The 26,505-nt window shown below is 50.6% G+C and overlaps 1 protein-coding gene across 1 annotated transcript in view; it reads right to left on the reverse strand.

The window, feature by feature from the left end:
• ITGA11 (integrin subunit alpha 11) overlaps positions 1-26,505 on the reverse strand; it is a 110,043-nt gene that overhangs the window by 58,109 nt on the left and 25,429 nt on the right. The window contains exons 2-3 of the mRNA XM_046010344.1: positions 22,239-22,350; positions 759-859 (exon numbers count right to left, since the gene is read on the reverse strand). Coding sequence (XP_045866300.1) covers positions 759-859; positions 22,239-22,350 — 213 coding nt within the window. The remainder of the gene's footprint in view (positions 1-758; positions 860-22,238; positions 22,351-26,505) is intronic.

Here is a 26,505-nt window from a genome sequence, read left to right on the forward strand (position 1 = left end):
TGGAGATTTCGCTCCCTTGGGAAAGCGCAGTGATGGCCCAGCCACGGTCGAGTGTTTAGCACAAGGTGGAAGTGTGTCAGACGATTAGCGTGTGTGTTTTCACAGATGCCCAGGTATGTGCACACACACACTTGCACCCACAGATTCTGTGGGGCTCTTGGGTGAGGACAGTGTCTTTATTTCCAGAAAGGCTGTGCTGCTCACTGACTGCGGGGTGGCAGTGGGCTGCCTGGATTGGAACCCTGCCTTCACGACTGCTTAGCTAGTGACTCTCGACAGGTCCCCTCACCTCCCCTTGCTGCCATTCCCTCCTTTGTTACCTCAAATCTTGAATGGTCGTGGAGGGGATTAAATGAGTCAAAATCTCTAAAAATGCTTAAACTAGTGCCTGGCACATGGCTAACATTATAGAAGATATATGAGTATTAGCCATTGTTATTACTTCAAAACTGGAAAGAAGACAGGGAATATTTTTCTCCTGCTGGGAGAAAAAGCCTCACATTCACGGGCAGTGGGGGAATCGCAAAGAGCAGCAGAGGCCGAGGTTTGAATCCTGGCTGGCCCCAGACAAGCTGGTGAGACTCTGGGAAAGTGGCTTCCTCTCTCCGGCCTCAGCTTGCTCATCTGTTGAATGGGGGCAGTGACCCCAGGGTGGCTGGGAGAAGCCAGCATGACTGTGGGCATAGATGTACTTTAAAACAGGTCCTGCCCTAGATGGAGGTTGGCCTCACTATGGGGGGACCAGAGGCTCACGTTACCCAGGTTGAGCTTGGTGCAGTTCCCGTGGGTCACTGGACACTTGTACACGTCTCCTGTCTTCTGGTGGCCATTGGTTTCCAATGGAGCGCCCACGACCAGCCTGGGAAGGAAAAGAAGACATGTAAAGACGTCGGAGGAGGGGCTTCTTGGTTTCTTCCTGGCAGAGGATGGAACAGGGAGGGCGGTACTGAGGGGAAGACCGGGTAAGGAAGGCAGGAGGAAGTCCTGAGGGGCAGCTGTGTGCAGACCCTCCAGCTCAGACATCTGTCTCCCAGGGAGAGGGATGCCAGGCATTCAGCATGAAGTCATGGGGCCTGTGACCTACTCCAGGCCCTTGCCAGGATCTAGATACAGAGATGAAGACCATATGGGCCCTGCTGCAAATGAGATGGAAGTTAGTCCCTGGGAGAAGAGCGCAGGGCAGACATCATGGAGGAGGTGTGCTTGGGCCGGGTCTTAATGGATGTTTATGAGTTTGTCAAATAAAGGGACAGTGGTAATGGTGGTCATTCAGGCAGAGGAATGATGGTTTTGGAGCCATAGAGTCTTGGCCATGTGTTACGACTTGTGGAGGGCCTCATTCCTCACCATACATCACAGTCTTTCCGCTGGGGACCCAAGGACTGGGGCATGGTGCCTAGGGGTCATTCACGGCTGCCTCCAGAGCCATGAGTGAATGACTAAATCTTTGCACAAGGTGGGCAAGGCCCCCAGCTGGGGCTTCTGCCTTGAGCCTATGCCTTTATGACCTTACTTGGAAAAAGGGTCTTAGCAGTTATAATAAGGGATCTTGAAATGAGGTTATTCTAGATAACACAGGTGGCCCTAAGTCCAATGACTGGGTGTCCTCGGAGGCTAAACACAAAAGAGAGACCCAGAGAGAGACGAAAACCGTGAATAGATGGAGGCAGAGCTAGGAGGGACACAGCCACAAAACAAGGAATGCTGGGCCAACAAGTTATGAGAGGCAAGGAAGGGGTCTCTCCTGGATCCTGCAGGGGAACACAGCCTGGCCCACATTTTGATTTTAGATGCCTGGAACCCTCTGGGCCGCCAGTGCTGCTCTCAGCCAGCGACCACCTCCTCTGCTCAGGACTGACTCAAGGATGAAGCCCTGGCAGGGACAGAAGGCACTGGAGCTCACAGTGCCCTAGAGGCCTCCCAGGCCCCAAGGCACAGGCAACAGACAACCGTGGATCTTGGGGTGCAGGGACAGGGAAGACAGTGGGACATAAAGAACACTCTGGACGCCTGCTTTCCCCAGAGCTCCCCACCCCTGGTGACACTGCCCAAAGAAGCCATCATGTCTTCTGACTTCTGATGGCTGAGAGTGGACAGGCTTGGAGGTTCAGGCTACCCAGGACTCCAGGGGCTTCTGTGGTCAAATTCCCCTGGGCCCAACTCCTGTCCACCTCTCAGTGCTGTCAGGGAAGCACAATAGGTCTGAAGGGGAAGGTTAACAGAGCTCTGTTTGAAATGAGAGTTTATGAAATAAGAGCTGAGCTTTCTCCCCTGGGAACCAGATAATGACAGATTCTAAATATATCCGCTAATTAAGCCTGCCTATTTTTGACCAGCAGGAATTAATTGGACCCATAAAATCTGTTTGTCTAGACGACGTGATTTTTGGCTACTTAATTCTGTGAGTGATTGTGTGGTCAAGGCTGTTGCATTCTTTCTAGCAAGGGGGGTGGGGAGAGAGAGGGAGAGACAGAGAGACACAGAGAGACAAAGAGAGAGGGAGGGAAAGAAGGAAGGAGAGAGTAGAGGGTGAGGGAGGGAGGGAGAGAGAGAGACAGGGAGGGAGCGAAGGAGAGAGCCAGGGATGGAGGGATGAAAAAAGGAGGGAGGGAGGAAACTAAGGATGGAGAGAGGGAGGGAAGGATGGCTTGGAGGGAGAGAGAAAAAGAGAGAAAGAGAGGGAGGGAGAGCAGGAGGGAGGGAGCTATCTATCAGTAAGTGAGGCCTGGGCTCTGGGTTTGCTTTTCTGACTGCTCCAGTTTTCAAGGTCAACCTGATATGTGACTCAGGCCAGATATTCCCTCCAGGGCCCCACCACCTGATAGTGAGTGCTTGCTGGAAAGAGTGCCTTTGAGGAATACCTCACAGGGTGCCTCTGGGGAAACTAGGCTCAGCAGGCTCTACATCAGAAAACCCAGGGCCATCTGCTAGAAAAGCTATCTCCATGTGTCTTCTAGAAAACACCCCAGCATCCTGACAAGGCAGATCCTCACAACTCTGCCCATTTTATGGATTGGAACTTTGAGTCCTCTGTTGGGGGCCTACTGGGTAAAGCTCCTAGTACAAGGAGAGGCCTTTGGGTTGAGATTGTAGGAGCTCATCTGGACTCTAGCTTGTTGTGTGGTCTTGACGGTCATTGAGCTTTCCAGACCTTGGTTTTCCTGGCTGTGAAATGGGGTTAACAACCCCATATTATCTCTGTGCGAAGCCACAGATATCAAAAGTCATCAAGAAACAGAGGTGCTACATTGAAATAACCTATGCAGAAAGACTAAGGTCATGGGCCAGCCCCTACATCCCATGTCCATTCTCCAGACCTCATTTCCCCGGGGGGACACTGGCATCTCAAGAGGTGACGGGACAGGGCATACTGTCCCCATATTACAGATGCAGAAGATGAGACCCCAGGAGGGATGCGGACCCAGACCCCCCAGCTTGTCTGTGGCAGAGCCGGGACCAGTTCTCCTGGGACAGCTTTGTCTGTGTTACCCCAAATATTTCTTTGCAATGCAGTGAGGGCCTGGGTCAGCCTTCTTTACCACTCTCGAGTCTTGGCGTTACGTGTGCCTGTCAGGCTTGAGGTTTTGAGGATATGATTCAATCTCACTGTGAGGGGGTAACTGCCCAAGCCCAGGGAAAATGTTTGCGTCACCACCAAGACCAGCCAAATGGCTCCTGGGGTCTGGCAGCCCTGGCCGTCCCCTTATATAGCCATCTGCAGCCTCAGGCCTGCTGTGCCTCTGGGGGCAGGACACCAATCCCTGTGGTGTGGGCACCAGACGGGAAGACAAACCCCAAAGGTTATGGCGAGCATCGGGCCCTTTCCATGCGCAGTGTGCTGTGACTCACTGGCTGTGGGCTCCCAGCATTCTTCTGGGAGCAGGGCTGCGGCAGATGGGAGACCTGGAGGCAGGCTTCGGTCCCAGCCCTGGCGGACCCCTCCCTGGTGGCTGTCCTCTATAGAAGCAGAGCCTTGCCGAGGGAGGAGGCTCCCCAGAAAGAGGGCCACCCGAGGAAGGCAGGTGTGGTGGCCCTGCTAGGGGTGGGGCTCCGTGGCTCCCAGCAGGTCACAGGCTAAGACAGGGGCCCTGGCTCTATAACTCACACCCTCTCCAACAGGGCCCCTTCGGAGTTCATCCTGACCTCCCCTTATCCTTGGCTCCACACTTCAAGGCAATTTCAGTCTCTGAACCTTTTCAAATGCATGCTCCTATCAGAAAAAAAGGTAACATGTACCTCCAGTGTGTATAAATTTACATGTCAATTACACCTGTGTGAAACTGTTAGTCTGTATCTGTTACTCTGTATCTTGTTAGTCTGTATCAGTATCTAGTACTGATCTTAAAGATCAGTAATGGTTTTTTTTTTCAGATAAAATATAAATTTAAACAGAACTTGAATTATTTTATTTCTGTGCCCCAATTATACTGTCCTGCCCATGCCAGGTGGTGTGTACCTCCCATGCTGGGCACCATCCATTTGAGTTTGGCAAAATTCCCACCTACTTCAGGAAGCCCTCCCTGATTACCCCCAGGCTTTCCCACATGAACTAGTATGTAATCTCTGCTGCTGCAGGCAGTATTTCAGTGTCATAATTCCTTGAGGGCTGAAATGTCCTCATCTGGCCTTGCTGCCAGGACTAGCATTGGGTGACCTGGAAGGCCCTTGGTAAAGAGGTACCTATTGGCTGATCTGACATTCTGGCTGATGGTCCAGAGCTGCAGTAGCAGTTTCAGGAGCTTTCACCTTTGCCTCGGACCTAAGAGGAGCCCCAAGTTCAGTACCCAGAAAAAGTGTTACTGAGAAATGGAGTATTTTCTGTGCAAAGGAGTGACCCACCTTCCATTTAGCCAGTGTTGCTTGCTTCCTTCGTTCCCATGTCTCTCTTCCTACAGTCCTCATTTTTGTTTGGGGATCCAGGGAATCTAGCTCCATTCCCAGTTCTAAGGACTGAGCACATACCTCAGGCGAGGCCAAGTTTATCCCCTGCTACAGCGATTGAGTCAGGGTCATCCCTATCAGAGTGAATCTCAGGACTTCTGCTTGGGACTCAGGGACCAAAGTAGTTCCTTTTCTCTAGATGCCATATGTACATGTAAGCCGTGGAACTGCCGGCAGACACCTTATGGCAATGAGAGTTGTGAGCTGATGCATGGAAAGGGGGAGGGCTGAGAGAAGCATTAAGAGAAGGGGCTGAAGTCCTGATGATACTGTAAGCCCCTGGATCAATCTCTACCTGAAGCTAGATTTGCTGCTGGACTTTTCAGATATATAAGCAATAACTACTTTTTACCATAAAAGCCTGTTTGGGTTGAGTTTGCAGATATTTATAACCACAGACATCTAACTACAGTGTGTAAGGCCAAAAAATCCACATAGTTAAAATTACCCTTAGAAATTCCATATATTACCATGCTATAAGAGGAACCTGACATCCAAGACCAATGAGAGAGGAGCAGATTCCTACCCCTCAGTTCATGCTCCATCTGGGGCATATCCTTACTTTGTCATAGGTGGTGGGTGGATTCACAGACACCATATATATTATTTCTCTGGTTGTTTAGCTGAATGCATAAAATCGTCCTCTGACCCACTCTTGTGGGAACAGAATTTCTTTTGTTCTATGTGCATCACACTTACAACAGCTACTTAGATAGGGAGACTCGCACTCCAGGTATTTCTGGTTACCTGGTAACTGGCCTGGCAGGCCATCAGATCTGAGAAGAAACCAAGAGGTTCCTTGGGTCAGCCTCACGACCTAACAGTGAGTCATCGGAAGCCAGATCAGGGAAGTTCTGTATCTGAGATCTTAGAGCAGACAGTGGCAGAGCTGGACTGGTACATGGCATCCTGATTCCCAGGGCAATGGTTCCCCAAAACACGGAGGGTGGAAAGCATGGGGACAAGGGCTGGGGCTCTAGGTGCAGCTCAGCCTTTTACTGACTGGGTCTGGGGAGGTAGGTGTGAACAGCTTAGCTCCCCAACAGATGGGGTCAGCAGAAGCCATGGGCACAAAAAGGCCATCAGAGGCTTGGGAAAAGAAAGAGGAAACTTCCGGAGCACCTGGGTGGCTCAGTGGGTTAAAGCTTCTGCCTTCAGCTCAGGTCATGATCCCAGGGTCCTGGGATCGAGCCCCGCATCGGGCTCTCTGTTCAGCAGGGAGTCTGCTTCCCCCTCTCTCTGCCTATCTCTGCCTACTTGTGATCTCTCTCTCTCTGTCAAACAAATAAATAAAATCTTAAAGAAAAAAAAAAGAAAGAAAGAGGAAACTTCTAACTGATGGGCCTACCCTTGGAGGAGGTTCTGAGCCCCGAGGTCAGAACAGACAGCTGAGGAAAAAGGCAGGATGTAGGGTTTCCTCTGCTCCCCAGGCAGCCTCTTTGCCTCTCTCTGCAAGACCTGGCCCTCACATCCCAGGACATCCGACTATCACTGACTATTTTTTTTTTCATTTTAATGAATCCCTTTTGGTGTCGTGGAATTACACTTGATTTTGATCACCAGAACAGCTCTGAGACTGGAAGAACAGTTCATATCTGAGGCTCAGAAGGTGAGGTGACAAGCCTGTGGAGTGACACTGAGACTCCAAGTCCAGTGCTCTTTCCACCATTGTGAAAGAGTGGCCAGTTCAGAAGGCCCAGCATGGAGAGGGGCTGCACCCCCTGGAGCCAAATGGGCTAGTCCCCCAGGGGCCTTGTGTCCCTTTCTCTCCCAATCATCCCATTCCCTCCCTCACCCGTTCCTCTCTCCCAGCACCCCTCCTCCACTCAAACCCACCCAGCCCCTTTGTTCCATTTCTTTCTTGGCTCCATTTTCCTTCCTTGAAATCAGATAGGGGCATCAGGGAGGGGGGTCCACTTGAGGAGCAGAGAGCTCCGGGGAACAAAGGAGAGACTATTCCTTCAGTGAGGTTTTTCCTCTCCCTCTCTCTCCATGGAAAATGTAATCTCCTGCAGCCAACATGAATAGGGTGGCTAATGTGTTCAAGATGGGGCTGGAAAAGCGCTGAGTGCAGCAAACCCCGTGCTGAGGGTGGGGTGTGGAGGGAGAGCCCACCGGACACCTGCTGGTCTTCCTGGTTTGGTCAGAGGGGCTTGTGGCTCAAGACCTGACAAGGTCTGAACTTCTGGGGGCCAGGAAGATGAAGACCCCTCTGTTTGCCAGCATATCCCTAACTCCCCCTGCCTTGGTGCAACCCCCATCAGAAGTGGGACTCCTTTGTGTGCATTTGAAACACACACATGTACTGTGATGATTAATTTTATTATGTGCCAACTTGATGGGGCTATGGGGAGTCCAGATCTTTGGTCAAACATTATTCTGGGTATATCTGTGAGTGTGTTCTGGGATAAGATGAACATTCAAATCTAAAGACTGAGTAAAGCAGATTGTCCTCTTTTATGGGTGGGCCTCATTCAAAGAGTTGAAGGCCTGAAGACAACAAGAGGGCTGAGCCTAGCGCCAGTAACAGAGAATCCTTCCTAATGGACTGCCTTGGAACTGGGACATTGCTTTTTCTTATTTTCAGTCTCAAATGGAAACTTCAGCTCTCCTAGGTCTCCAGCCGGCTGGCGTTCACCCTGTAACTACCCCATCAGTTCCTCGGAGCCTCCAGCTTGCTGATGTACCTTGCAGATCTCAGGACTCGCCAGCCTCCATAGTCATGTGAACCAACTCCTTATAATCTCTTTATAGATATGCGTATGTATACACACACACATACACACACATCCTATGGGTTCTGCTTCTCTGGGGAACCCCAATACAGCTACATAGTGCCTGTTATATTCCAAGGGTTTTACATGAACCTGATGCTGCCAATGATCCACACCCTCATTCATTCAATGAATCGTGAGCATTTATTGAGATCCTGCTAATGTGCCAAGCGCTGGGGGCACGACAATGCACATGAGGTCATCCTGTCTTTGGGAGCTCTCCAGAAGAGCTCACCCAGTGACGCGGGCAGGTTAACAGGTCATGGCAACACCGTGGTGGTTCTCACAGTGGTGCCCAGACCAGCAGCATCAGCCTCCCTGGGTGCTGGTTAGAAATGCAACATCTTGCCCCCCAGGCCCCGCCCACCCAAACTCACAGAATGGAAACTAAAAAGGGGAGCCAGCATCTGTGTATTAATAAGCCCTCCAGGGGATGCTGACCCATGTAATCATAATACGTAGGGTAACCTGCGACCCTGGCTGGGCTCAAAGCCCCAAATCCATTCCAGTAAAACCCACCCTCTTCACTCTGCCTGCAGAAGCTCTGTATTGGCTCCCTGATGCTCACCTGCCCATCCCCCCTTTTTATCAGGGTGGCCCTGAATGCAGCATGACTGGGTCTGTCACTTAGGGCTCAGCTTCAAGGTCACTTCCCCCAAGGGGCCTTTCCTATCTCACCACCATGCCTTAACTCCCTTTAGTGCTTCCCCCTCTCCGAAGACGCCGTTTTTTTTTTTTTTTTAAGATTTATTTACTCATTTGAGAGAGAGAGAACCGAGCACGAGTGAAAGGGGCAGACAGAGAGAGAGAGAATCTCAAGCAGACTCAGGGCTTAGCATGGAGCCCGATATGGGGTTCAATCTCACGGACAATGAGATCAGGACCTGAGGCCCAACCAAGAGTTGGACGTTCAACCAACAGAGCCACCTACATGTCCTTGAAGATGCTTCCCCCTCCACTCATCATCTTTTTTTTTTTTTTTTTTTTTTGACAGAAGGAGCACAAGCAGAGGGAGCGGTAGGCAGAGGAAGAAGCAGACTCCCTGCTGAGTGGGGAGCCCAATGTGGGACTTGATTTCAGGACCCTGGGATCATGACCTGAGCTGAAGGCAGACTCTTAACCCACTGAGCCACCCAGGCAGCCCCCTGTTCATCAACCCTATCTTCCAGTAGAATGTGAGATGCAAGGGGGTGAGGACCTTATTGGCCGGGTTTGCATCTTTAGACACCCCAGCACCCACGAGAGTGCCTGGCACAGGTCAGTTCCCCAACATACAATTGTCGGATGAGTTAGCCAATCACCTGGCTCAGTGGAATGACTGTGATCGCATAGCCTGCAATTTGGGACCGCTGACTACAGGCCCTCCTTGGTCTCCCAACACCTGTTAATCCAGCCAGGAGAGTGGAACAAGCTCTACTGGAGGAAACAACACCCGAGATAAGACTGTTAACTGCCCTGGGCTTCAGTGTTCTCATCCATTGAATGGGACCGAACATACCTGGGCTACTGGGGTTTTGAGGGTGGTGGGTCCCAGACCTTGCTGGTCATCAGAGTCACCTAGGGAGTTACCAAGGCAGGTTCCTGGGCCTCACCTCCAGAAGGTTCTCATTCAGCCAGGTGGGGGACAGGGCCCAGGAATCTATTCTTAGAAGCTCCCAGGTGTTCAGGCAGGAAGCAGATGTGAGGTCCTGTGGACATGTGAAAAAGCACGTGCTTCCTAGGAATTTTTACTACATCTGGGGATCATGGCCACGGAACCCTTCTTCCCTGGCCCGGAATGGTCCAGGAATTTTTTTTTTAAATTTGTTTTGTTTCTTTTGGTCACAAGAAAACACATAAGAAACACCTACTTTAACACATAAGTGATATATGTTGACTGTCTGAAGTTCAGAGTGCAGAACTGTGCAAAGTATCATACGCAAGACCTCCCCCTTCCTCTTCACCCAGCCCTCTATAGATAGCCACTGCTAGTGATATGGGTGCAGAAAATTTTCTAGGTATTTACAGAGCGAATTTGGAAAATGGAATATTCTACATATACGGTTCTGTAGTGAACTATTTTCACTTAATATTTTGCAGTTGAACAACTTTCCATGTCAGTATATATTAATGTCACACTTAGACCTGGTCCCGGGCCCCTTCTCCTGGGGCCCACTCTGACCTTTCTCTGATTGTGCCCCCTCCCACGGGGTTAAGAGCCCTAGGGGTCAAAGGGACAGGACACCTAGAGCCGATGACCCCCCTAGCCTGGGTGCCGGGACGCCGAACTCTCCTGTCCAAACAGCTCAGGACAGGCTTCTTCCGTGGGTCTGTCTTTTTCCCACAGTGGATCCTACCACCGACAGGGCTAGCAGAGGAATGGCTGCCTGCTGGCTATATGGACAGAGCTTGGAGGTGTGGCCTTTCACAGCCCCAATGAATAAACAAGACTCCGCAGGCCTAGCTACGTGGGGCAGTGTAGTCAGTGGGGACAAAACTCATGCCTGTTACTGTGCAGGCGGGCCCTGGAGCCGGCCCCCGTCGTCTCAGGCACAGAGCCTGCCTGACAAGCATCATCACAGCTGCTGACTTCATTCACAAGCTTGGCTTTCTGCTTTGTTCCTGGAAACTTCTGGGCCCACCTCAGCTTACATCCAAACAGCATTTTTTCCTAAGTTGTAGCAGAGGGAAGAGTGAGGGAAGGTGACCGCAAAGGACAATCTCAGCCCACTGGAAGGGAAAACAAGAATCTGACCCACTGACCGTGAAGAACGCAGTGGCCCCTTGTGCCGTTTAGCTTAGTGCCCCTCCCCTTCACACACCCAGCTGCCAGTCTCTCGGGGCCACTTGTCCTAGTTTTCACCAGACCTGGAGCTCTCCTTCCTACATCTGTGTGTGCAGTCCCCGAATTCCACACTCCTGAGCCTGCCTCCTTCCATCCACTCGTCAGTGCCTCTTCTTCCAGGACGCCCTCCTTGATCTCTCAGCTGAAAGCTCTCTCTCACTTCCCATGAAGCTTTGTTTTTACCCCTCCTATCTGTTTTTTCTCTCCTTTAGATAATTTGCCTCGAGAGAGCAGAGAGTGAGATCCCAATCCACCTTTAAGCCTCCCCTTCGGTGCTGGTCAAAGTACCTTGAACGTGGTCTAGTCTTCATCATTGCTTGCTGAGTGCATATGCAGATGGACATTTGGAAGACACTGCTCATTTGGCAAAGGCGAGCTGCATCTTCACTCTGCTTCTTAGGGTGCCGATAGCCAGGAGCAGAGCTGAGCTCTTCTGGGCCCCCTCTGCAGCTGGGCCACCGACTGTGGAATGCCCTTGACCTGGTGCTCTCCAGGAGGGTGGCTGTGGGTTGGTCTCCATTTGGAGAGGGGAGCATAAAGATCCCCCCTTCTCTTTTCAAAATGCCCAATAAACCTGCTTGTTTTTCTAAGCTGCACTCAAGGTTGCTTTCTTCCCCCAGTTCTAGAACAACTCTTTCCTCGGAAAATGAAATGTAAACATGCAGATAGTTTGGGGAGATGTTGCTCAGTGGAACGTATGGTTTCAATGTCGTGGCAGCTCCTTAGTCTTAACTTGGCCATGAAAGCCCCCATTCCCTGTCCCGTATAGGCCTCCTTCCTCGGGGTCATGGTCAGGCTGGTGATACCGAAAATGTACCAGCATATCCAGCATATCCAGCCCTGGCTCACGGCACTCCCCCCAGGCCGGGGGAGGCAATCGCACAAGCACTTATGCACGCCTGCCTGAAGGAGAAATGTCAGAGGCTCTGGGTAGAGGCCGAGGTGCAGACGGGATACTCCTTAGTCCTACTGAGTCTGCTGCCGTTTCCGCCAGCAGGATTTGGGGAGCGGAGCAAAAGGGGAGAAGAGGCAAAACAACAGATGCCGTTTTTTAGTTTGGGGCTTGTTTATGGTTAATTCCGATCTGCTCCCAGGCAGGCTTAGTGACCTGGGGGAAGCCCCTGCCCTCTCTGGGCCTGTGTACTCATCTGTGAAATGACAGCTTGGGCAGATTCAGTGCAAAGAAGGAGTCACTGAACCCATAGTTGGAGCTGGGCACTGAGGATGGAAAGCCGAATGGAGCCTAGTCCATACCCTTAATTGGGAGCGGGCGGAGAGACAAGCCCCTGGTGATTTCAGGGCAGAGGACAGCGCTATGAGAGGGGCCCGGATGTGGCGGGGATGCAGAGGAAGGGCACTCGCTCAGCCCTCTGGGGAGGTTTTCTGGAGCAGGCAGCTGCTAGATAGAGCCTTGCAAGATGACTAGCCCTCCAAGAGGAGGAGTGATCACTGAGTCCTGACGGGGCCAGGCTGATGGGTGTGTTTCTATTGCACCTGCTGTGGCAAAGGCTCCCATGGGCCAGGGATGGACCCAGAGAGACAGACAAGTGCCTGCCTTCACAGAGCTCGGCGTGAGGTCATTCTCAGCTGTGCTCATGCCATTCATCCCCCTTCTTCCTCCCCACCTGCATCTCCTCAACACCCCAAATTCCCACCCTTCTCCCCTCACTTGTGCAGAGAACTCTATAACATGACCTGAACTGTGCACAGATGCTTAGATGCCTAACTGCTGAAGACCATTGCATTTTCCCCCTGATCAGATTAACCCTCTGCCCCCTCCCCCACTTTCCAGGGTCTCTAAATTCTGGTAACTGGCCATGCCTTTGGGTTCAGGAATTGAGGGTCACTCTCAGAGTAAGCCTGGAAAGGAGCTAACCCACGAATCCATGAGAACTCACGGACCCCTTAAATCAGTGGTTCTGGAAAACTTGTCTGGGCATCCAACTTGTGTGGGCATGTCAGAAGTGTGGATTCCTACCTCCAGAGATTCTGATTTGGCAAGTCTTGGACTGGGCTAAGGAATCTGTATTCTTTTCAATACTTTCTCAGGCAATTCTATTCTGCCAGCTTGAGAAACCCTTGGATTATATTATGAGTTGATTACTTTGAGATAATGGAAAACAGGATAATAGGATCTGGGGACAGGATGCCCGATCATAAAACTGTTAACAAACACTCGTTAACAAACATGGACTTTGAAAGCACTTTGTATGAACAAGCAAATAAACTAATGCACGCACAAATGACGGGGCAGTTGATCACGTGTCTGAGCTTGCGCTAGGTGCTTCCTTGGACATTAACCCAAGTCACCCAGCTGGCTGCTGGGCAGCTCTGTGGCCTCATTCTCTCTGGCTCTGGGCACAGGAGGGCGGGACACACAGACACAAGCCCCGAGTTGCATCAGGGAATTACTGGCTATGCAAAATCCTTTGAAGTACTTTCTGTCTGGTTCAGAGCTCAGATTTATTTCCCTCCTCTCCCTTCTGGATTGTGAGTAATGGCTCTTCTTACAGCATTATTATTGGAGAAGCCATAAGGAAGCATGGAGGCAGCAGACTCCCTCGAACCACTGGATGGGTAGAATCTGTCATTACATCAACCCCATCATCCTCCCTCTTGGCTTACAAAATCTCTGGCTCAGTGGTTGGGGAGAAGCAAAGAGGACTTGATGCTATGAAGTAGGCACCCAGCGTGGGACCAGACCCCTGTCCAGCCCCCACCTGCTGCCTGCCTGGCTCCCTTTCTGTCGCCCCCCACCCATACTTCAGTCTTTCACCAAACCCTCCCATGTGGAGCCACTGTCCCCAGGCTATTTACCACCAGAATGTCCGGCTTAGGGCTGCCCTGAGATTTAGGTAGGTCATAGCCTGACTTCTAGAACCATCCTCCCCTCCTCCCTTTTTGGGTCTGTGCCAGGCAAAGACAAATCAAAGGCGAGTCCTACCCTTGGGGGTCCTTTGCCACTTTTCTTAACTGGCTTTGTCTACAACTCTCCACTTCTGTCTGCTTTATTGGATCAGGGTGACTCACCACAGCTAAACCAGGAATAAGTGATTCAAGAGGGAAAGTGGAAAGGATTTAGAGATTCCACAGAAGGCAAGATCAACCTTGTCAAGACGGTCTTGAGTCAACAGCAAGTGTTTGCCATTGGCCGTATGTCTGAGGGATGCAACCATGTGAAAGAGAAGAGCCACTGGAAAAAGTTTGAAATACCGAAGAACCCTTAATTCTTCACAAAGGAGTCAGGAAAAGCTAGAAGGAGGTATTCTATCCAAGCCTGGAGAAAGCAAAGGTTAGGTTAAGCCGTGGCCATCACAGTTGAGGTTAGTGAGAAACAGCATGTACAGCCCACTGATTTGGTTTTATAATTGAATATAACTTTAAGACATGTTTACTCCAATTAAGGTTTTCAATAAAGAGCTCAATCTTTCACATTTTGTAGCCGGACGGCATGGAGGCACAGGTTGTCAGCCCTGAGCTGATGTTAGCCCATCAATGGGAAGCCTAGATGATTGACGTAAGGAACCCCTACTGGCCGGCCTTGCTCCCCCTATTGTCAGTTATGAGAATTGCAGATAAAGGGCTAAGGCGCCATTAAAAACCAGTCTTGAAAATTCAATCCTATGAAATTATAGAAAGCCATTCTCAAGACGGAGAGAATTTCAGCATCGGTTTGTTCTCCATGTCATATAAGGAGCCCTCCTTCCCTGTCCTGTGCTGGACCCAGGAAGGACGCTGCTGTCCTTGAAGGAGCGTGCTGTCAGAGGCCAAAGAGCCAGGTGGAAGAGACCATAGGCCCCTGGGGTGTGTGTGTGGGGTGGGGGGTTGAGGCGGGGGGTGGTGGTGGAGGAGATGCTGAGTTCGCAAATCCCTCTGGCTTCCCTGAACTGCCCAAATTAAATTAACTTGCTTTCATGGAGATTAGTAACCTGGTGACTTTCCTTGCAATGTTTCCACTTACCCTCAAAGCATGCAATGGTTGGCTCTCTGCCTTTCTGTGCTCAGCACTAAGGTTGTTCCGGGACTCCGAGGGTCTCAGGTTGACCAGCTGTGTGTGTGCGTGCGTGTACACGTGGGCGGGGGCGGGGTAACCTGAGCCTTAGCTGACATACTCTTCAAGTCCTGGGGTCCCTGTGTGGTTGTGGCCTTAAAAAGAAAAAAAAGAAGCAGAAGGTGAAGGAGAAAGAAAGGAGAGAGGAAGAGAGAAAAAGGCAAGAACAGAAGCAGTATCTGTGGATGCGAGATGCCTGGAAAACATTCGTGGGCGTAGTCTCTCCTGTGCACATGGCCCCAGAGTTCCCGCTGCAGGCTCTCTCCGGCAGCTCAGAGCCTGCTCTGTGTCTCTGAGGGCCTGAAGGTGCCCTGGGCTCCGGTCTGGAAGGACAGGCGTCTGGATTTCCACTGCTCCTGTCCACCCCGGCTCACGCTCTTCTGGGGCGTGTGCTGCCTGCCAGGGTCGGCTGGGGGCCTGGGCCCTGGGCCAATGTTTCCCCACCGGCACAGTTTTTCTCTCTCTCTTCCTCTCTCTGGTGCCTTGGGTGGTTTCATCTTGCCCTGGGCTTTGCTTCTGTAGTGATTTATCCTTTAACCAGAATGACTCATGGTACCAGATTTTATTTGTTCCAAGAGAAAATAGCAGAGGGCACTTCTGCCCTGTGGTCTTGGGAGCCTGCTCTGGGGGCCTAAGCCAGGAGAAGAGCTTAGGCCACCCCTCAGTGTGATTTCTATGACAGCAAAGGCTGAGGCTGCCCCAGGCCTGACTGCCCGTAAGGGCACCAAGGAGGAGAAGGGATGGGCTTGGAGAAGACCCGCCGTTCTGCCCAAGCAACAGTCCCTGGGGCCCTTGTCCCCGAAATCTCTCCCCAACACCATATCCTTTTATGGAGCATAGACCAGCACAGGGAAACATAACTCCAGCAAAATCTGCCCACAGTAGACACTTAGTACACCATCTCCTATTTCATCCTCATGAAAGACCTTTTGGGCTCTGGCATCATTGTGCCCATTTCACAGATGAAGAAACTGTGGTCCAGAAAGTGGCTGTAAGGTGCTCTATTCCCCTGGCTTGGAAAGTGGCTGAGCAGAGAACAGAACCCAGGTCCATGTGGCTCTGAAGCTTAGATGTCTCCTTAGTAAAAAGCCCCCTCAGTGTGCCTTCATTTATGTGCCCAGGCAGGACACCTGTGCCAACCGTGAGACCGGCCACAACCCCGAGGGAAGGGGCCATCGATGAGAGGCTGGAAATCGGCCGGGGCTGGGACAGGAGAGAATGGTAGGGCCAAAGGGCACCCTGGGCTTAGGCTTGACACCCAGTGTTCGTGGATACATTCCAGTCCACCCCCATTTCTATCATGAGTGGGACTTATCCAAGAAGGTCCATATAGACGGTTCATGCTATGAAAGAATCAACACCTTACCCCAATTAGAACTTAGTTGAAATAGGTATCACCTAGTAAGGAGCAGGGTGAGAAACCGGAAACTAGCTAGAGGAAATGAACAAAGAGAAGAAAAAAGAAAATCCAAAGGAAAGAGAAAGCAGAGGAAGGGCTCAGAGAGACAGGAGGATGCCCAGGGGTGACAGTGAGGTGTGCGCAGGTCTTTCTCAAGCCTCATCCCCAGCTGACTGTGGCTCCCCAAGTCCCCATTTCTCCACACATGGGGGCACCTACATGGTTCCGGTCATTTTGTGTCTGCCTGTTGTCATCAGCTTAAGATACCGGGAACAGAAATCTCTAGTCTGTGGTTCTCAGAGTGTGGTCCCCAGACTGATAGCACCAGCCACCCCTGGGGACTTGCTGGATAAGTACATTCTCAGGTCCCACCCCAGACCTAGTGACTCTGAAATTCTGGACCTGGCACCCAGAGATCCCATGTAATGAGCCTTCTAGGGACTCTGACGCCCACTGAGGTTTGAGAACCACTTGATCTAGAGTAGGAACTGCAGACTTCACAGACGTTGCATGGAGTCCTTAGGAGAGCTCTTGACTGACTCTGTGTGCCTAAGTTCACATCATGGGCATTTCCATCCATTGCAAGGGCTCTGGTCCTGTACGGGTTTGCCCAGCGCTGTATGCTCCCCAGCTGGGCCCCGCCACTACTTCCCGGAGGGACACTCGGGATATCCTCATCCCCTCTGTGTTGCAGTTCTCCCCTCCTCTGCCCTCTGGGACACTGCACCCTTTTTGCTTGTACCTCTGATGGTTCTTTCTCCCTCCTCCCCACTCATACCCACAGGTATCCAACAGTAATTTCCCCAGCCCCCTCCTTCTCTCTGATCGCTCCTCTTAGAATGTAGTTCTCCCAAACACATCTGAATCTTGGCTCTGTTCTCCCCGCCCAGTTGAAGTTCTCTGGCCCCTGCTGCCAGCTGACCGCTTGTACCCGATGACCCTTGGATACTTCAAACCAGTGGGACCAAAGCTTAGCTCATGTTCCCCCAAAGTTGATCTCCTGTTGCTGAGTTTGGCTTTCCTGCATTTTTGTTGGCTTCTCAGTCAGCAAGATTTGCCTTCAGTCACCTTTCATACTGTTTCAACTGCCTCCTTCTTGCCCTAACTCACTCGATTCCAACCACACACATTGTTCCTTGAACATTCCAAGCATCTTCCTACCTCAGGGCCTTTGCACTTGCCATTCCCTCCACCTAGAAGAGTCTTTTCTCAGGTATCCATGATTGTCCCAGTCTCCCTTTCCTTCAAGTCTCTGATGGCTATCACCCTAGCACTGAGGCCTTTCTTGGTCACCTGCATAAGGTGGCAGCACTCACCTCCCCCCCCCCCCCCCACTTATAAGCCCTCTTACCTTGCCTAACATATCTCTGTTGCCCAGATCACCATTGGACAGACCATAGGAAAACTAACAACCTGTCTTGTCCCACTAGAGGAAGAGCTCCCCCAGGGTTGGGACTTTGCAGTTTTGCTCACCATTGAATTCCCAGGACCTAACACCAGGCTCACACACGGATGAATGAATGAACTGTTGAACTCACAAAGCAGGCCCCTTCCTCAAGCCCCAGGCCTTATACCCTCCACTTGCCTAGACTTCATAGACCTCCCACCAGCCTCCTCACCTCCAGGCTCTCCTTCCCTCAGTTCCCTCCTCCACATAGTAGCCAAATTGAGCACCCTAAAAATTACACCTCTGATGAACCACTCTTCTGCTCTAAAACCTCCACTGGCTCCCCATTGCCTCCCAGATACAGTCCCCTTTTCTGGTGGTCTCCTCACCCTCCCAGGCTGTGACATCCCTGCTTGGCTTTCTTCACCTTCTCCTCCAGCCACATGGGATGGTGTCCTTTCTCTAAACACAGGCTCTTCTTTTCCATCTCTGTACAAATACCCATGCTAGTCCCGCCAGTTCTCTCACCCATGTGCATTCTGCCCATGGGAATCCTACCCATCTGAAAGCCCCCTCTTCCACAGCCTCTCCTGGTTCCCTCCACTTACTGAATTAGAACTTTCTCCATCACATGAATTCCAACTATCCTTTCTGTGTGCCCTCTCTTGGTATTTATCATGGGGGATTGGGGTTCTATGAGCATACACCCTCCCTTCCTGGCTGGGTTCAGCACATTTATGTGACTCTGTTAGTGTTGGGTCCTGGGGACACCATTGCCTTGGTTCTTGTGAGGCCACCAGTGGGGCCTGTGGGGAGGAGCACCTTGAAGGAAGACTGTAGGTTCCAGCTGGCCTCCGGGCTGAGGCTGCTTCTGTTCTGGGCCCCCTCGGGCCTAATGAGATCTGGGCTCCAGACCCGGCTCAGAGCCTTACTAATTATATCCTCTCTCTCTCTTGCGTCTCAGTTCCCCTACCTGTAAAATGGGGACAAGCCAACTTCTCTCACAAGTTGCTCATGTCCCTGAACTTGCACCCCAGGGAACTCGCCATGCCCTCTTGTTCTTAAAGCCCAAAGGGGTTTAAGTTCCAAAGAGGCCCCTTTGCGGAGCCCACTAGGGCTGTCTGGCTCCCACTCCCCCTGCCCTTGATGAGAGAGTGCCAAATGCCCTGCCTTGCCGAGAGCTGAGGCTTCTTTCTCCAAGAGGTGAGAGCTTCAGTGACAAACTGAAAGCCCGTGAGGCCTAGTTCTGTTTCTCTTCATCACGAGGAGGCTTCCTTCTCCAGGGAACTGAAGACTTTAAAAACCAACTGATTTAATGACTTCAATGTACATGCATTAGAGTCGTATGGATTAAATTTCTCTGAAAATACACAGGGGCTTTAAAAGCAGGGGCAGAGAATACTCAGCACAAGAGGAATTTGTTTTCTTTTTTCCTTTTTGTGTGTCTGTGCATGTTGTTATTGTTGCTAAAACCAAGGCATGTGGGAAACTGTTCAAGATGTTTGATAAATTGTGTCCACCCAGCTTTGCCCAGTTTGAGCCTAGAATTGGGGGCACCACGGGCAGGAGGTGAAGGACTCAGAAAATAAAGTGCCATCCCCACCAAGTCTGTCCCCTCATTCTCCAACTGTTTCCATCAGGCTCGGGTGCCCTTCACATTTAAGGAGGCCCACAGCCTGGTAAATGGGGGCCGGGCCTCATAGGCGCCTGTGGTGGATGATAGCTGGGGAGGGCTTCTATGCGGCAGGGTTGGGAGTTGGGTCTTTGGGCAGGGGCTGGGGAGTGATGTGGTTCCGCACTGCACATCCCTCCCTCCAGCGGAGATGGTGATCCTCAGAAGTCCCCCTCCCCCTGCTAGAGTCTCCTGGGGAAGCTCTTTAAAACACAGATTCTGTGGCCTCACTACAGGCCCAGGAGATGTGGGCCTGGGATCCAAGTCCATACCCAGGAGGCAGGAAGAGCCTGGGTCAGAGGGAGACGCTCAACCAAGCTGCAGAGGCCCGATTTCAGGTTTGGCCTCTTGCTGGCTGTAAGGAATTAATCCCCCATTTCCTGCTCTGCACATTCACATTTGAGGTATTCTTTGACCTTGCCAACACTGAGATAGGTATGTTCATATCCATTTTACACACCAGCTAATAGAGGTGCAGGGAAACAGAGAGAGCTTCTCCCAAGATCCCCCCCTAAGCTACCATCTTTGGACGACAAGCCTTTGCTTGCACTTGTCTTCCCTTTGAGGTGCCTCCTGGCAGGGAGTTGAACCAACACGAACCCCTGGGGCCATTCCCATGCATCATTTCCAGCCAGCATCCCCCAAATCACACTGGCATCAACCTCTTTCCCTCTGATCAATATCCCCAGGGGCTTAGGTCTGAATACAACTCTTGTGATGCTGCCTACAGGACAGGAAAAATGGGGGCCAGAGGGGAAGCAAGGAAGTAAGATGAGCAGGGGTATCCCTGCAGTGAGGACAGGGATTCCTGAAGGGTCCTGTGTGCCCCAGATCGTTCTGCATGAGCTGCGGCTCCCTGGGACTCTGAGGCCTCTCTCTGGCTCTCCCAGCCCACCAGCTAAGGCAGAAAACAAGCCAAGGTCAAGTGGTTCCAATGCAATACCACTCCCTTCCCGTGACGTACTCAGATCAGCAAACAGGACCAGGAATTGAATCTATCCAACATTACTGCTCATCTAGGCTCCTCCAAGACCTCACTCAAATGCCCCTCTTCCATGAAGCTCTCCTAGAGACCCCAGGCATGCAGGTTTCTCCTTTCGAACTCTGACTGGGTTTCTTTTATAAGCAAGACGCTGTGCTGGGAGATGATGATGGTGTCCAAGGAGGGGAGATACGCCATGGGCCCAAGTGACTCCAACATAAGGTAGGAAGTGATATTGTCACCAGAAGAGAGGGCTTGGGAAGGGTCAGACCATCCTATGCTAGGAGAAGGATCTGGAGAGCCTCATGGAGAAAGTGGCCTCACAAAGAGAAACATAATGAACACCAGCTTGTATTTTGTCTTGTATAATTTAATTATTTCAGGGGTATTAGTGTGGCCTCCTCAAATGGTCTGTGAATTATTTGAGAGTGAAACCATGTCTTATTCATACTAATATTTTGCAGAGTCTAGGAAAGTTTATTAACAGAAGCTTAATAAACAAATATGAGTCAAAACAATTTCAATCTTGTCAAAGCCAGTTCTGTTTCATCCTTAACCCTTCATCCTGTGTTTGGATGTTATGCCTCTTACATTTGGGCAGGGTGAGAGAGGTTCAAATCATTAATTTAGTCTTTCAAAGCATGTTCTTTTGAGCATCTACTAACTGCCAAGGAGTGTACTCCTCATTTTAGGAAAAAAGGTGATCACTATTCAGCTTGATAAACATTATAAAAAATGAAATACAGGGGCAACTGCATGGCTCAGTGGGTTAAGCCTCTGCCTTCAGCTCAGGTCATTATCTTAGGATGCTGGAATGGAGCCCCACATCAGGATCTCTTCTTGGCGGGGAGCCTGCTTCCCCCTCTCTCTGCCTTCCTCTCTGCCTACTTGTGATCTCTGTCTGTCAAATGGGTGGGTAAAATCTTTAAAAAAAAATGAAATACAAACCTTATAGGGCAACTCAACCAGTGATGGGAAGGGAAGGTTGGAGAAGTGAAATCTCAGTTGGTAAAAGAATAGGAAAGAGGACTTTCAGTTGTAGCCATAAACTAACTACAAAAGCTACATAAAACACATGGAACAACTATTTTCAGGCACTGGACTGCAATCAATGCAGAGGTCAGTACTCGAGAAAAGGGAACCCCAGCAGCAAACCCCACATTCAGCCTAGCCCTCTCCATGAAGGCATTTTCCTTATTTCGGCATGGGAATGGAATCCAGAGAGCAGCAGTCTTGCTGCATGGAGGGAACAGTGATTGGAGTTGGGGCTGAAACTAGGATCTGGTGGGGGCAGGCAGAGGGAGAGAGCCACAGAGAAAGAGCCCCCAAAATTCTGCTAAAATTTTCCCTCAGGAAAATTGGCTGACTCCTAAGTTATGTATGCATAGTGGGAGACTCTAGAAAATCTGTTAGAGAAGAGCCCTTGCAGAGGAGATATTAGAGACTGTCCAGTGCTTGGGAGATGTTGGGGTATATGCTTAGTTTGAATGGAGAAAATTTAATGTAACTATGGGCTTTCAGCTGAGATCCCAGAAAATCCATGCCCTAGGAATAAAGACCACAGCCTCGAAGTAAGGACAAAACAAGATGATATCTGCCCTAACCAAGGCCCAGGCCAAGTCACAGTAAGATCAAGCCACGGTAAGATCTAGGTGATTTCCTCAGTATTTTAATTGCCTAACAGAACAAAATGTGTACTTCTTTAAAGGAAGGTAACATAACCTAGAGCCTCTACTGTGTACCATTCACAATATTTACTATAGAATAAAATACAAAAATTACTGAACAGGGAAAGAATCAGGAAAAAGTGATCAATAATCATAAGATGAAATAGTCACTAGAAGTAGACCCGGAGATGCTTCAGATATTGGCATTTGCCACGGACTTCAAAATAACTATAATTAGTATATAGAATAAAATAAAACAGAGTAAAAAATAAGCAAATGGAAGAGATAGATAGTAACTATTGGTTCTAGGATGCCTGCTCCCTGTGTTGTTTTCATCCCCATTTTTCAGATGAGAAGATCGAGGGCCTGCTATGGAATGCTTGAGGTTTCACAGTCAGGGGCAGACCCTAGGCAGCTGGGACAGGAAATCAAGTCACTGGACATGGGGGTGTCTGCATATGTGAGAGCCATGTTGGGCAGCTAGTGGAGGAGACAGGTGTGGGCAGTTCTAGGGTTGGCTGGGGTGGCAGCTCTCACTTACCACTTCTTGCCGTCGATGTCATGCTGCTGCACCGTGTAGCCGAAGAAGGCAGCCCTGGAGCCAGCGATGATTCGAGGCTTCCTGGTGTCTATGTTGAAAGTGTCTGTGAACCCTGGGATGGGGAGAAGAGGGTAGTCAGGCAGGTGGAGGTGTGGGCCCAAATGGCTTGATGGGCCCCGCTGGCAGGTCTTGGCTGTGGGAGGAGTATATTCCCATCTCCTGGGGAGCCCCCTTATGAAATGTTTAAGGTAGTCCCCGCTTGGAGGAGCCCATGGTCTGATGGGAGAAGACCCAGCCCCAGCCCTGCAAAAACCATTATCTGATAGGGGAGGCATAAAACATATTCCCAGGTGGACCAGGTCTAACTGGGAAGACCTGGTCCCTCCTGCCAAGGATTCCTGGTCCCATGGTGGAGGTGGGGACAAGACCACTCCTTTCCTCCTCTACCATTCCTACCTCCAATTCTGCTTCTTCTAGCTTTTACTATCTTCTTCTGTTTTGTTCTCTATTTTTCCTCCTTTCTCCTCCTCCTCTCCCTCCTATTCTTTCCTCTCTGGTCTCCTCTCATCTCTGCCTGTTAAAGAGTCAAAGAACTGACTTCCCACCTGTCCCCCAAGTCTGGAGTCCTAATGGTCATGGCTCCAACTCTGCCAGTTCACCACTGCCTTCTGAACCAATTTGCGAAGCTCTGCCTGGTTTCAGTTGGGGACACTGCTTGGTTGGGGCAGCCGATGCAAAGCAGAGGAAGAGTTCCATAACCCTTCCACCCTGGCCTCTACCGTCTTCTCTGTTTAGTTAGGTGACACATCAGTGAACTGATTCTATCTGCTGGAGAGCCCTGGTGTTGAGCCTTTGGCATTCTTGTACCAAATCACAACAAACGACAACTCACATCTGCATGGTACCTTGGGTTTCTGGGTCTCCTCACATCGGCCATTATTTTCCCTCATGGAACCTTGGGAAAATAAGCAAGCATCATCTACATCATCTACATTTGGCAGAGGGGTTTCAGCCCCAGAGAGGTGAAGAGGCTTGCACAGCAAGTCAGTGGTAGCATCAGGAGCTAGGACCTCAGATGCCTGCTCTTTGACTCCTCTCCATGAGGCATTTTCTGGGCATGTCTGACCTTCTTACCCATCATCATTAACAGGAACACCAAACTTGGAACCCATGGGATTTAAGGGGTAGGATCCTACCATCAGACCAAACTTTCAGATTAGTGAAATACAACCAATAGAATAGAATAGAACAGAACAGAACAGAATAGAATAGACAGAATGTCATTGTCACCTGTTTCATGTGTAGGGTACTTTATGCCTTTCAAAGAACATCTATACATATGTTACCATTTGACCTCCATGACAGTCTTGTGATGTGGGTAGCAAAGGGTAGCCCGCTAGACAAGTACTCTGAATGTGAGGCTTGCACCTTGAGTGTCCCATTGTCCTTCCTGTGGACACTGAGCCCCTGGGCTGAGTGTTTGAGGGTGATACCCAGGAGCACCTACTTAAACAAGACCTACTGTATCGGAGCAAGTAGTTTCTTCCACACTTATTTTTTGCTCTGAAAATGGATACAGTTTCATCATTAGAGTCATTGAATTACAGTCCCAGAGGGAAAACTGGAACGACTTAGAGTAGGTATACTAGATATATCTAATGTCAATTGATTATTAGTGCTGCCTAGAGCACTGAGTTAAGAAAGATTCTGAGGTCAAGTCTGTGCCGAGCAGACAAGACTACTGTGATCTGTGAGCAGTGCCCGCTGGGGATAAGGACCATGGCAGCAAGTTGCTATGTAGCAGCCAATCCTGTCTTCATGATTTTTTTTCTTTTTTTCTTTTTTTTTTTTAAAGATTTTATTTATTTGACAGACAGAGATCACAAGCAGGCAGAGAGGCAGGCAGAGAGAGAGGAGGAAGCAGACTCCCTGCTGAGCAGAGAGCCCGATGTGGGGCTCGATCCCAGGACCCTGGGATCATGACCTGAGCTGAAGGCAGAGGCTTTAACCACTGAGCCACCCAGGTGCCCCGTCTTCACGATTCTTAATCTGCCACATGAATATAGTGTCATGGCCCAGAGTGGGGGTGGGAGAAGAGGAGTACTTAACCCTTTATTGCCTTCTTTGTAAGGTCCAGACCATGAACAGGCTTCTCAGCCTGGTTAGCGGTGCACAGCCTCAGGGAAGAGGTTCCTGGTCTGGTGAGCACAGGGGGATCAAGGAGCACCAGTTCTTGGCCAGTAAGGGCATGTCATGGAGGAGAGAGGGACACTAGTGTCCCCTGTGCAGAGCTGAGAGGTGGCTATGGAAGGGTCAAAGAAGTGGAGTTGCAGATGAGGAACTGCAAATCGGTCCCATAAGTGAACACACTTACACACATGCACACACCCATGCACATCATAGACCTGTGTGCACACACACATGCTCGCACACACAGATGTAACACACAAGTCTGTGCGTGTGCACATGCACATACACACTTTTATATGCACAGCTCACACACAGTCCCTGATTGTGTGCAACACTTTACCTGGCTCCCTGTGCCCCCTGCAGACACCCTGTGGCTGTCCCTGGTCCTCCTGTTTCTGGATCTGACCTCAGCAGTAAGGACTGGCCCGGAGTAAGAGGAAGGCGCATTCTGGCTCTTGGGACCCACCCACCATTTCCAGGCCTGGAGGGTGAGGGTCAGGGAAAACAAGGCCAAAAACTGTCTTTGAGGTCTTCCCGCTATCAGTGCTTCTTGTGTGAACATGGCCAGAGGGATCCTTCCAAGACCTGTGAGGTCCTGTCAGTCCTTAGTCCCATCCCCTCCACCAGGTTCCCACCCCACTCAGTCAGAGCCAGAATCCTTACCCACAATGCTCTGTGTGACCCCCCCCCACCCCTGTGCTGCTCCCTCTGCCCCTTATTCCCGTCCTTCCCCTCCATCCTTCTGCTCCAGTCGTGCTTTGTCAGACCACCTCTGCTCAGTGTCTTTGCCCTGGCTGTTCCCTCTGCCTGGAAGGCTCCACTCCCGGTTAGCCACATGGTTCACCCTTTAAGTCACTGGTGTCCCTGTTTTAGTTCCTCTTTGTCCACCAGCAGACCACCCCATCACTCTCTATCCCCCTTCTCCATTCCTCCGGATCGCACTGATCACATAATATATATTTGTCTGTTTCTTGTCACTTGGCTGGTGGTTGATAATATTCTTATGTTCTCATTAGTGACATGAGACCTTGCTTTGCCCTCACTGCTCATACTTAGGGCCTGAATAGAGACCTAGCCCTTGGCGATAGGGACCAACTGATTGGATGGTTGGGGACCAGGAGGTACATGGGGCTGGGACGCCCTCTCCCTTTCATGAGGAAAAGGAGAAAGAAAAATCTATTTACTGAGCACTGAGATATTCCAGGCACGATCCTAGGTATCTAACCATCAATTTTATATTCATTAGTTAAATCTCACACCAACACTGTAAGACAGGTACTATACCTCTGGGAGGTTAAGTAATTTGCCGTAAATGAGAGCAAGTCCAAGACCAAATAGCTCAGGGCACTGGGGTGATACGTTACCCCTGGGGGACCAGCCTTTCATGAGAAGGACCCACTAGGGAGGAGGGAATATTCTTTTCAGAGAAGGGGATCTTCCCTGACCTCTGTTCTTAGATGTCAGCGGGCTTTGCCTTTGGGGTCTGCTGGAAGAAGCACACGGAGAGAAGGCAGGCCTCCCTGTGCTCCTTCCCTCACTTGGGGGTCTGTCTGGGACCGGCCCAGTCTCCCCCCAACCACCACCCTCAACCTCCTGGGCATAGGATTAGTGAAGTGGGCCACAGGGAAGAGGATAAAAGCCCTCAGGGTGAGGGATTAAGTGACAAGGCACTGGGATTTTCTTTTGGCCAAATGGAGTCAGAGAATGGATTTCCTAAATGTGGTGTCAAGTCTGACGCTCTGACCTTGGCTCCCGGCAAGAACTCTGGCGCGCTCTTTTGATGGCAAACGGCTTCCGTGCTTGGGAAATGTGCCCTTCTTAGAGATTTATGAACTCTGAGTACCAGTAAAACCAAACAAAGTTGTTTTTGACGGAAACTGTCAAAACAGCCCCCACTGGAGCAACACCAGGAGCCTGGCTTGCCGCCCCTCCGCCCTGGGTATTGATGATGAAGGGGGGAGATCCACAATGTTTGGGCTGCTCTCCTGGGGACCGGGGCCAAAGTGACATAGGCTGTTGCTCCCTTTTTCAGAAGCATATCTGTCTTTCTAAAAAGCAAAAAGGGATGGAAGACACA

This window comes from Meles meles, chromosome 6 (assembly GCF_922984935.1).
Source record: "Meles meles chromosome 6, mMelMel3.1 paternal haplotype, whole genome shotgun sequence".
In the NCBI taxonomy this organism is placed as follows: domain Eukaryota; kingdom Metazoa; phylum Chordata; class Mammalia; order Carnivora; family Mustelidae; genus Meles; species Meles meles.